The 11804-nt window shown below is 41.9% G+C and overlaps 1 protein-coding gene across 2 annotated transcripts; it reads right to left on the bottom strand.

The window, feature by feature from the left end:
- Window positions 1-1748: 1748 nt before the first annotated feature.
- Window positions 1749-11565, bottom strand: STYX (serine/threonine/tyrosine interacting protein). Of its 2 annotated transcripts, none has more exons than XM_010183504.1 (11): window positions 11530-11565; window positions 7985-8017; window positions 7092-7145; window positions 6113-6210; window positions 5521-5581; window positions 5315-5351; window positions 4751-4790; window positions 4620-4670; window positions 3294-3366; window positions 2851-2944; window positions 1749-2252 (listed from the first exon to the last, which is right to left on the bottom strand). In XM_010183504.1, exons 1-11 carry the CDS (start codon window positions 11563-11565, stop codon window positions 2179-2181), a joined length of 651 nt encoding a protein of 216 aa, XP_010181806.1. In that variant the 3' UTR covers window positions 1749-2178. The 2 variants fall into 2 exon arrangements, with proteins under 2 accessions (XP_010181806.1, XP_010181807.1); XM_010183505.1 differs by lacking the exon at window positions 11530-11565 and adding an exon at window positions 8303-8311.
- Between the last annotated feature and the right edge of the window lie 239 nt (window positions 11566-11804).

An 11804-nucleotide genomic window follows, 5' to 3' on the forward strand; every position in this document is an offset into this window, starting at 1 on the left:
CCAACATCTGTTCCAGCAGCGTTTGGTTTTCAAACCAGAATCTGCAACTTGTGAGAGCCCTGACACAGGCCAGGAGCTCAGGCTTGCTCAGGAGGTTCTGCCCCTCAGCCATTGCAGGAGCTGCAGGACAAGGCAGAGCAGCAGTGAAAAAGCAAAGATCAGCTTGGCACAGGCGTGGTCAACTCGCCTTGAATACACAAAGCAAGGCAGAAACTCCTACAAAGTAAACAGGCTCCTACAAAGGGAAACAACAGCAAACAGCAGCATCAGAAGAGATCCTCACAGCACAAAATGGCCTCGCTGTTCAGATTCATGCCTTTAAATTCAAAGGCATCTGCCCTCAGACTGTTTCCCAGTGCACGTTGCTCACTCTGACAGGACAGGGAGACAGCTGGATGCTCAGATCCCCAAATGTCTCTTTCATGTAGACTCAACTCTCTTGAACCCACCTGTTCCCCATTACAATACAGCGTAATGACAAGCCCAGATTTCCCAGGTTCTTCTAACAGTTCCGTAATTTGCTCAGGAGCCATCCTTTCAATCCTGTCTTTTATACAACAGGCTGGGTGGCAAAGAGAGTGGAGATGCAGAACTGAGACTGTGCTTGCACAATCAGAGGCTACCACAGCACTTTGGAGAGGGAAGAAAAGAGCTGCAACAAACACCTTGGCAATTCCCAGTTTGAAAACTTTAGGTCTTGATATTATTGTGGCCAGTGCTTTGGGCTTCAGTTTTCACAGAATCACAGAACCACAGAATGTTAGGGATTGGAAGGGACCTCAAAAGCTCATCCAGTCCAATCCCCCTGCCAGAGCAGGAACACCCAGATGAGGTTACACAGGAAGGCGTCCAGGCGGGTTTTGAATGTCTGCAGAGAAGGAGACTCCACAACCTCTCTGGGCAGCCTGGGCCAGGGCTCTGTCACCCTCACTGAGAAGAAGTTTCTTCTCCAATTGAAGTGGCACCTCCTGTGTTCCAGTTTGTGTCCGTTACCCCTTGTCCTATCATTGTTTGTCACCGAGAAGAGCCTGGCTCCATCCTCGTGACACTCACCCTTTAAATATTTATAAACATGAATGAGGTCTCCCCTCAGTCTCCTCTTCTGCAAACTAAAGAGCCCCAGCTCCCTCAGCCTTTCTGCATAAGGGAGATGCTCCACTCCCTTGATCATCTTTGTAGCCCTACGCTGGACTCTCTCCAGCAGTTCCCTGCCCTTCTTGAACTGAGGGTGTTTTCAAACACCAGCCTGATTTTTTACCTCAAATGCTGCCACTATTGGCTTACAAAGGGAACTACTCCTTCAACACCAGTTTGGAGATGCACTGTTCTAACAGAGATGGACCATACTGGCTTGATCAACTTAAACCAACCTATAACTAATTTAACAAGCAGCTTTTTAATGCTAGCTAAAAGAATTCAGTCTTTATGTAGGTAAAATTGGTAGCTGCCCTCTCTGGTAATTCAGCCCATGACTATTTTATTAAGTAATTAATCAGTACTCTGCAAAACTTTTAACTCGCATAAAACAAGGTGAGGTTTTGAGAACAGTATTTTGTCTTAAATTGGTCTCAGAGTGTCAGTCTCAAAATAATTCAGTATATAATGAGGTTTTATAACAAGGTAAAGAGTTAAATACCGATTAAATTGCCGTTGTTGCTCAGTTGCCAGTAGTGGAGCACAGTGCAGTTCATAAAGTGCATTTCCGCAAGCGTGACCATCATATACTGAGAACAAGGTGAGTTTTAGCAAACTTTTTCTTTACTAAAGTCTCTTGTTATAAATTACACAAATAACTTTATAAACAAATCCCCCCCAGCTTGCATTTTGTTTAAAGTAATAACTTTATATCATACAAATAAAGAAATTTCAAGTATGAAAAGTGCATTATTGCAATAATACCTCTTTGCAAGTCCAAAAATCTTGGTTTAGAATAAAACTGTAAAGTGTAAAAAAGGAGTAAAACAATCAGTGCCATCTATTCATTCAAGAAGTCCAACATCTTAAAAATGATGCTTAGTGTGTTGCAGAGGCAGATTTACATCTGAAAGCAACATGTAATTGAAAAGAAGCTATGTGTGTGTGTGTGTGTGTGTTCATCATTTTGCAATTCGTTTTTCCCTAGTTTTCTTCACCTTTCTCGGCAGGAATTCACAAGATAAACTGCGCTGTCCTCAGGTATCATCCGTTCTGTGCTGCTGCCACTTGCATGGTTCCAAGTTCATCATCCTCTTCGTGCATTCGCTTTAAACTTCCTGCAAAAGGAAGGAGGATGTATCTGAAAAGGTCGTTTCCAGGGCAGCCGTTATTGTCACCTTGCAGGGACTCTGCCCTTTGAAGACATTCAGCTTTTGGGACAGCAGCACTCTTCTTCCCTCGCACTTCTCCATGTGGAAGTGGAGAAATTTCCTAGAACCCACTATTTTTTGCACTCTTTACGTCTCTCCCCAAACCCTATTTTCACCGATCTTTAGCAGGGGTTGCTACCAGCACACCTCTGTATGGTTCAGGTACCATTTTTACATGCCCTATTCCCCTGTTATCTGTATGAGGGCACAGCAAAACCTTCTCTCAGAGCAACTGCCTTAATTTTAAGAGCAGCAATTACGCTGTGTACTGCTGCTTTCAACGTGTCGCAGGGACCTCGTGGGTTTTGACAGAGAGGGAGAGGCAGGGCCCTTCTCCAGTACAACACAAGAAAGTTCAACCGTAGGAGACCAGAGTATTTAAGTACTGCATACTGAAATTTGAACGTAGCTTGCACACCAACTGCAACCATCTCCTACCCAAAAGATTGAGACTCACTGCTGCTGGGAGTGTGCAAGTCACCTCGCAACAGGAGAGGCTTCTGACCTGTAGTCCCAGGTGGAACAGAGAGGGATCTCTCCAGCTGCAGTGGTGACATCATCTGGATGGTTAATTTTGCTAGATAGATGGCTTCATATTCCTGAAAAAGTTTAATAATATATACTGCTATTAACTTGGCATAATGCTTTGCGAGGATGAGAAGGACAAATTCAGCAAGTTCACTAGGACAGACTAGAGAGTATCTTAGAGTGAGGCAGAGATTTTAGGAGGAGAGTCCTTTGTTGCTTTGACATGAATGACAAAAGCCATCAGGAAAGCAGAGCAAAAGAAAACTTAAAGGATGACAAGAAATGGCTTTAAAGAAGAGAGTAAACTTTCACTTAAAAAAATAAAGAAATGCAATTTCTGTTGAAACAGCTGCTTTGCAGGAAGCAGATTCATCAAATGGCTCTTGAGTTATGACCGGGGGAAAAACAAAAACCAGTCACCTGAAGTTGATGGACAAATCCAGCATTAGGATTAATACAGAATCTTCTTTCTTGAACGTAAGTAAACGCATCCCTGAAGAAGAAGAGAGAGAAAATAATTCAGTGGAAAACATACTGTGACAAAAGTCTCTGTGTTTTCAGGATGCTTTCTCCCAATTATGAGTTCTTCAGAAATACACAGCCTCTCAGCACTCCTCAGAACTGGTTTGTATAGCCAAATTGTCTGGGCAAAATAGGAAGCAGTAGCTGTAACACACTATTTGCCCACCCCCACCTCCAGCTCACTGGCCCGTTTTCAACACATGACTTAGAGCAGCCTCTGGAGGCCTCTCCCATAGTTTTACACCTACGTAGGCCGATATCCCATTCCTGTTAGCAGCAGGACCTACTTCTTCTTAAAGAAAGGATGGAAACAGACCTGCAGGAGAGTGAAATGGAATCACAGAATCCCAGACCGTTAGGGACTGGAAGGGACCTCAAAAGCTCATCCAGTCCAATCCCCCTGCCGGAGCAGGAACACCCAGATGAGGTTACACAGGAAGGCGTCCAGGCGGGTTTTGAATGTCTGCAGAGAAGGAGACTCCACAACCTCTCTGGGCAGCCTGGGCCAGTGCTCTGTCACCCTCACTGAGAAGAAGTTTCTTCTCAAATTGAAGTGAAACCTCCTGTGTTCCAGTTTGTGTCCGTTACCCCTTGTCTTATCATTGTCACCGAGAAGAGCCTGGCTCCATCCTCGTGACACTCACCCTTTAAATATTTATAACCATGAATGAGGTCTCCCCTCAGTCTTCTCTTCTGCAAACTAAAGAGCCCCAGCTCCCTCAGCCGCTCCTCAGAAGGGAGATGCTCCACTCCCTTGATCATCTTTGTAGCCCTACGCTGGACTCTCTCCAGCAGTTCCTGTCCTTCTTGAACTGAGGGGCCCAGAACTGGACACAATATTCCAGATGCGGTCTCACCAGGGCAGAGTAGAGGGGGAGGAGAACCTCTCTGCCCTACAACCACCCCTCCTGATACACCCCAGGATGCCATTGGCCTTCTTGGCCACAAGGGCACATTGCTGGCTCATGGTCATCCTGCTGGCCACCAGGAACCCCAGGTCCCAGAATAATCTGCCCCATGTAAACCTTCGCTCAATCTCAGGGAGTAAGAACTGGTTTATGCATCCATACATGACTGTTTACACTCCCTCCAAAATTACTATTTGCTCACACCACTTGAATTAAAAATGAGTTTCTACAGATGTATCTGACTTCTCAGCTGTACTGAAGCACTCCGGCACTTCAGCCTTTTCAGACAAACTATGTGACTATGCTCTGTTCTTACCTGTACTTCACCCCAAATGTTTCCATTATGTACGCAATAACTAAGGCAGCACTGAAAAGCAACAACAAAAATTAGTAAAATATATTTCCATAGTCTAAGAAACTTAATAAGCAGAGTGGATAGTTTCCTACCTTCTAGAAATCCCTGCATTTCCATGGACAAGAACTTTTCCTGAGAAGGAAAAAAACCAACACTCACCATAACTGTATAGACTGAAGAAAACTCTTTGAAATGCAGGTTTTCTCTCATTATGAAGAACTACACAGTAGCGAGGTACATCTTAAGAATAATGGGTCTTACTTCACTCTAAGTTATGAACTACACTGTCCATTGCTGCCCTGGGATATAAAAGCATGAATCCGTGCTCCTCTGAGGATCCTGACTAACAGAATCTGCATTTCAGGACGACAATGCAGATTTAAGGCCCTACATCAGAGAGGAAACAAAAAACCCACGCACAGAACACGGTTGTGTTTAAAATGAAAAACCAGATACACAAAAAGGTTTCTTTTCCAGTCAGAGGCAAAAGGAAAGAACACTTTGTTCTAAACTTGTACAATATAGTTCAAGTCAAGCACAATAAAACACTAAATTTAAGAAAAACTCATACTCGAGAGCCTAATACATAGCACTAAGTTTTATAGCTTTAACAACAACGTATCAGTAAAGAAGCAAAAAGTTAATATGATTTTTACCTCCACTTTGTAAACTTCCATCAATAAATTCTTTTGTCTAAAAAGGAAAAAAATAAATCACAAGATTCAATTGCAGATTATTCCAGACGTTACTGCTACTTGCATTTAAATCTGGTAGAATTTGAAATTCGGTACCTCTTAGCTTAGAGAACTCCTACAGGGTAACTCCATTCCCAACCCATTCACATGAACACCCAAATACTCACCATAGGGAAAAATCGTATTATATTCTCAATCGGATTATCTGCAATATCCAAGACTAAATACCTGCAACGGAAACAGTCGCCGTGAGTACATCGTGACACCTGTATCCGCACAGCCGACTCAACCCCGCTACAACACCTGGACCTGCTGAAGGAAGCCAGCACCACCCTCCTGGGTCCGACACCCGGGACATTTACAGCGCACGCTCCCCATCCGTTTGTGAATAGTTCAGTGCTCTTCTCAGCGGCTCTATGCATTTTTTTATCCAAATACGCACGTTCTGATTAAACCACCTCAAATTTAGTAGCAGGACAAGCTGTACTCAGAACTAACAACTTTAAAACTGAAGGCAGTTACTGCAAACTCATGGAAACAATTTGCAGGTTTGCCTATGTCTAGGATTTCGCAGGACGAAGAAACTTCATGGTTTGGACTTAAGAGTCTTGCTGCACCTTAGCACATTTTTCAAATGGTCACGTCAATGTGGAAATATTTGGAAAGAACGTTAACGAAAAGAAACCGAATACAAAATAAAGAGTTTAAAGTTAAGACCTTTTGGTGTTTGTAGTTCAGCACGTTAGGATCGTTTCTCACCTAAATAACTGTTGGAAGTTTGGTTTAATAAAATTTGCTTCGATGTTTTGCCGTATGCATATTACATGGGTTATTCCATGTTTCTGAAGTATAGGTAGCTGTGGAAAAAGAAGATTTTTTTAAAAAATTATTGAATCCATCTATTGCACAGTAATTAAAAGCTATGTTTAAGTACACAACAGGGCTACATCGTGTCCTCAAGGAAAATTTAAGCTAGTTTTCTTATATTCAAAATATAGTGTAAAAAAGGTTGTCTTTCAAAAAGACAAAACGCAACCATTAGGAGCTACAAGAAAAAGCATTCCTAAACGATAAACAGAACAGGCGGTGTCTGCCCACCTCTCACTTCTCCTGAAATCACAAGTCCCTACACAATGCAGCAATTTTCAGCCAGCGCTGGATTCTTGCTGGAATCAGACCACTGAAACCAGCATCATTTCAACCACGAGGTAAATTACAGGTACAAGCTTTCCCTTAGCAATTGCCTTTATTTTAGGTGCAATTTACCTTATTTTACTGCATACCTGTGAGTTCCCAGTTCTGATTTGTGTTGCAACACCTCAGCAAAGGAGATAGATTGCCTGACTGGTAATGTGCAAGTCTCCAAAGGTTTAGCTTTTTCTAAGAGACAGTTAAGCCTGAATATAATTTAAGACTCAAATTTAATACAACTTAGTTTTTTCTCCTGAAGCAACCCTTTAGCTCATAAGATTCTGAAGGAAAACACAGCTTTGTAAGTGTGAACCGTGGCAGTTCGGATTCACTCTGGAAAGAGAAGGCATCGCCACCGGTCCTGGTCACATAACCTAAGGGCCATCCCATAAACATACCACCCCAAAAACATACCACACATTACTTCTACTGTGGCATCCTTCAGGTTCCAGTTCAGGATCGCAGCCAAATTCACACCTATCTAGATAACACTCGAACATATTGCCACAGTAACAAATCATCACAGCAAAGTTTCCAAAAATCATACCTTGCTTTTCATAGCTGAAGAATATGGGCCTAAAAATAACCCAGGTAAAATTTCCTAGGAGGAAGAACAGACATTTAATACCAACTCAAAATTATCTGAAATAATATATTGTATTCAACTCAGACTCTGGTCATGGAAACAAGCAATTTACACATTAGTTGGAAATGTGCTATCGAAATGCCGTTTATAGCAGGACAAGGGGGGAAAAAGCAGTTTGGCAAAAGAAAAGAAACATGATCTTTGTGCAGGAGGTCTTGTTTTGGAACAGGAATCAGGTCCTTTATTTGGACTGAGTTCCAGATTGGTGACACCACCTTACCCAGCCCCAGATCAAATGAAGGGAACTCTAACTTTGTATATAATCGGGTCTTGTAATTAATTCCAAACCACTCTCAAGGAAGAAGATACATGCATAGTAAGTCTTCTAGTTTTGTCCTAGTAGTAGGAAAATAGAGATTTTTAAACCATTTATCTCCCCACTAATGAAGATTGTTTTAAAGACAGGACTGCAGATCTTATCCTGTGCAAAGATTTGGCTGACACCATGGTAGGAATATTTTAATTTCCATTCTACTTGAAAACACTCACTTCCAACCAAATTTAAGTTAAAAAGAAAAGCTCCAATACATTTTTAGCAACTGTCTCCTAAAAACATTCGCAAAGACTAAAATGTATTATCTGGGGGGATTCTGAAGAAAAGGATGATATTATTTGGGGTTTTTTTAGTATCTGCACACCAGAGATCCAAGCACAGCTGCACTCGAAGCTGGCAGCCCTCACACGTCTCTCCCATGGTGTTGTCTGGCACTTCACCCTTGATTTTGACACCAGGTCTTTCTTTTTCTTACTGAACACATCACGGGGTTCGACTCAAGTGGTAAATGAAGCCATACCTGCATCTCTCTCCGCATGGGATAGGTCCAATCCTTAAAATAATAAAATAAAAAATAATCACATATACACACAAAGGAAAAAAAACACATTCGGGCAGAGATCTGTACGTGCATGTTATAGAAAAGAAGCAAAATGAATTTTCTGCAGATTGTGCAAGCCACAGGCACTTAGCTTATGCTTCCTGCCACCCCTCCCCATGGGTACCAGTGACACCCAAGTGCAAGGAACACTATTTTGAAAGCTCAAGTTAAGAAACCTCAAGTACTCCACATCAGTGCCAACGCCTGTGCAGAATTGCTTGTGTTGTACATCCACACCTCAGCTTTCTGCTTAGAAACGTCCCTCTGGAGTGGGGAGGAAAATAAAAGAAATAAAGCTTTAGAACATTCTGTACTTGCTACAGAAGGAAAACAACGCCTTTGAGTGGTACATTCCTACAGCCACTGAAAAAACAGTAGAGAGACAACAAGTATAGGAAGTAACTCCCTGAAAATCTGTACTGCCTCACCTAATACATTAAAACTAGCTTGACTTTGAATATTCAGGATTTAGCTTTTATCAGTCTAGAAACTTATGTTCTCCATGAACACAGCAAGCCATTAAAGTTTATTTCCATATTTCTCCACTCCAGACAGTTACACCAGGAAGGATCCTTACACAGTAAATGCATGCACTTGTGTTCAGCCACAAGGACATAGCACTCCCTGTCAGCTCACTTACACCTAGCACATCACACCCTTCCACAAATCCCAGACCCTCACATTTGTGAGGGTTCACCACTCGGGACCCACCCTTTCCTACTGACTACCATCCAACTCAATCCATCACAACTGTCCAGAGCAAATGCCAGGATCAACGTTTTCATCCTCTGCTCCATTTTACACAACTGCCAAAGCTCACAAAAATAAACTGCTCAGGCAGCCTCTATTCCTGTCATTCCTCCTTTCCAACTCCCACCGTCCTCTATTAACAGGCTCTTACTCATGCTTTGACCCTCGCACATGAAGGAGTTGTATCTGAGATCACAGTTACCAGCTGGAGAAAATAATAAAAAAAGGAAATAGTCGAACATATCGAATCCAATAGACTGCATACATTTATTCACAGAACTTCGGTGGTTGCACCGGTAGCTAAGAAAAAGCTGTGCCATATGTCGTTCTTGTTGATGATCCAATCTCCTCAAAACTATGAGAAAGTCTAAATATTCCACCTCTGAAGTGAGCTCAGGATTACACCAAAAAGGATCCAGGCCCTTAAACTGCAGCATCATCCACCACATTAACACTGCAGTTGTACCAGTAATGCCCATTTCACATTAACCCTCTTCTTCTTAACAGACAAGAAAAACGCAGTGCTTCCCCCAAACGCGCACAGTTACACGGGAGGTTTAGCCAGCTCTTGGTAGTGGAATTAGAAAGGATTTGAGTATCAGTAAAGTTATGCTGGAAACCACTTGAAGTGAATCTGGGACAGCATTTCTGAGAAAGCAAACAAACACTAAGCCGCTCAAAGTAATTCTTTGAACACTACCTCAGTGGTAGCACAAACAGGGAAATAAAAAGCACTGAAATTATCTTTGCTGAAGACACAGAGAGGTAATTAGCTAAATTAGTTCTGCATAATCCAGCTGCAGTAATAAAAGCTCCTGGTAGTAGAAAGTAGAAATCCTGTGACAAAAGTGTGGTATTTACAGAAATGTGTCTTTTGAAGGTCTACCTAGGAGTGTTTTAGCATAACCCTGTTGTCTTGCTGCCTATACCAAAGCATAATTCACTCAAAAAGCAAGAAAAGCCCAGTTTTGTCCAAGTTCAGGACAACAGTAAGAGTAATAAAACTGTGAAAAGCTTAAGCTATACTCCAGGAGCACGCAACCGCTTAAGTGGCTTTATTATTCTATTTGTAGAATTTAAAAGGCTTAATCTGGAGCATAATGAAAACACAAATTCGTCACTACTTTGGTCAAGTGGACTTAACAAGATGTAAGAAATATTCCTCTCAAATGCATTAGAAGCAGGGAATGGTGTTAGTCCCAACAGCTGCAAAATAAGCAGGCAAGAATTTAGCAATACACAGTCCACAGGAAACCAAAACCCAGAAGACAACAGATGCCACAGATGTTCTGAGAAATAAAAAAGTCAGTATTGGCTCCACACATCAGTACTCAATGTTCTTCAAGAAGCCAAGAAGACACAGCTTCCAATGGGGTTAATTCTGCAAAATAAATCTCTGAAAGATGATAAAGAAAACATTTAATCTGAGACAAGTACACAAGCTACCGAAACAGTGATTCTGGTGATTTCCTGACAGCCTTCAGGGTTTTTAAAACTCACAACGCAACATTATTCAAATGTTATGCAAAATTATGTAAAATAATTTTACATAATTATTCTGTGAAATAATTGTTCTGTGAAAATAAAAAGATCTAGTAATACAGAGTGAACCCAAGCAGAGGTCTCATTTTAAGGAATTCATTCATCAACCGTGTTTTCCACACCCAGCAGACAAACACCAACTCTTTTTATCCCCCTAAATACAAGAATTTTGCCAAGATAAACACCTGATGATGCCAGAGCTGCACAGAGGAACAGCACCTCTTGCTACCAAGTATTTGGTAGGCTCTCCAGAATAAGTGACAACTCACTGGGAGATGTGATCTTCAATACTCACAAGACACAAAAGTAAAGAGAAGGAAGGCAAAAAATACACCCCAACTCCAAAGTTTTAAAGAGGAGATACTCAGCTCTGACAGATCTTCCCAAATCGGACTCTGATTCACCAGTGGACAAGTTTAAAAGACACCTCAGCTGTTTTGCTGAGGGTGCTCACAGCACTTATCTGCTGTATTATGTATTTGCTCAAATAAACTGAAGGTATGAATGAAGAGCCAAGATTTGTCTACAGTACAAAGAGCTTCTTGGTAACCAATATCCAAACTACATCAAGAGTTACTCTGCCAACAGTTACTGTTATTTTGCCAATATTTTGCCATAGCTGTACCTGCTCTTCTTTAGGAGAGTTTAATGCCAAAAAAACCTCATGACATTGCTTAACTGGTCCCTAGCTGACATTTTAAGTCTGAAGATCCATCTAATTTTCATACATAAAAGGTTTATCCTACTCAATCTTTGCTGAAACTTTGGTTGAAAGGCAACCCACAGTACTGCACATTCATTATTATGGTTAAACTCCTGCTGCCTTATAATTAGTAGAGCCTGCAAACCAGGCTGCCCCAGATGAAGGAAGAAGCTCTCAAAGGTGCTGAAAAAACCTCAAACCACTACAATAAATCAAATGTGTAGTTTAAAGGAGGAGAATCCAACATCAAGAAAGACTTTTTCTAGACTGTAGCTGCTGCCCATTATCCGCTGAGCATCACTGGCTCAGCACCACCTGCAACGACTCTCCCTGCTTTCAAAACCATTATTCCAGTCCTTTTGAAAAGCTGCACACGCCTCCCAGTAACACCTTCCTGAGCAGTTCAGGTTTCTGACCCTTTTCCAACACCCAGACAGCTCTTTTGTTGCTGATGTATAGCATCACTCACCTCTCTGTACAGATTTCTCTCCCCACCACAATTCATCGCAGCAGGACTTCTGCATGATTGGTTGTTCCTTGCGTACCTCAAAAATCCTAAATTTGTTTCCCTGTCTAGCAGAATATGCATATACGTTATACCACTAGAAAGTCTCTCCTCCAAACCTGGTACGGCATCCTTCCACAAGCTGTGAAATCAAAGCTGAAGACAACTGTTACGGCAACGACAGCCACACGTTCTGCTGACCTGCTTCAATCCCTTCATCTGGCAAACTGATCTCTTGC

Source organism: Mesitornis unicolor, unplaced genomic scaffold (assembly GCF_000695765.1).
Source record: "Mesitornis unicolor isolate BGI_N332 unplaced genomic scaffold, ASM69576v1 scaffold52764, whole genome shotgun sequence".
Taxonomy (NCBI): domain Eukaryota; kingdom Metazoa; phylum Chordata; class Aves; order Mesitornithiformes; family Mesitornithidae; genus Mesitornis; species Mesitornis unicolor.

Bases quoted from the DNA above. Each gene is read 5' to 3' on its own strand.
- STYX (XM_010183504.1), bottom strand. From the start codon at position 11,565: ATGAATTGTGGTGGGGAGAGAAATCTGTACAGAGAG. The intron at 3,367-4,619 runs GTAAGAACAGAG...CTTCTTCTTCAG, and splicing joins ACATTTGGGGTGAAGTACAG to GGATGCGTTTACTTACGTTC. The intron at 2,945-3,293 runs GTGACTGGTTTT...AAACTTTTTCAG, and splicing joins GATTTGTCCATCAACTTCAG to GAATATGAAGCCATCTATCT.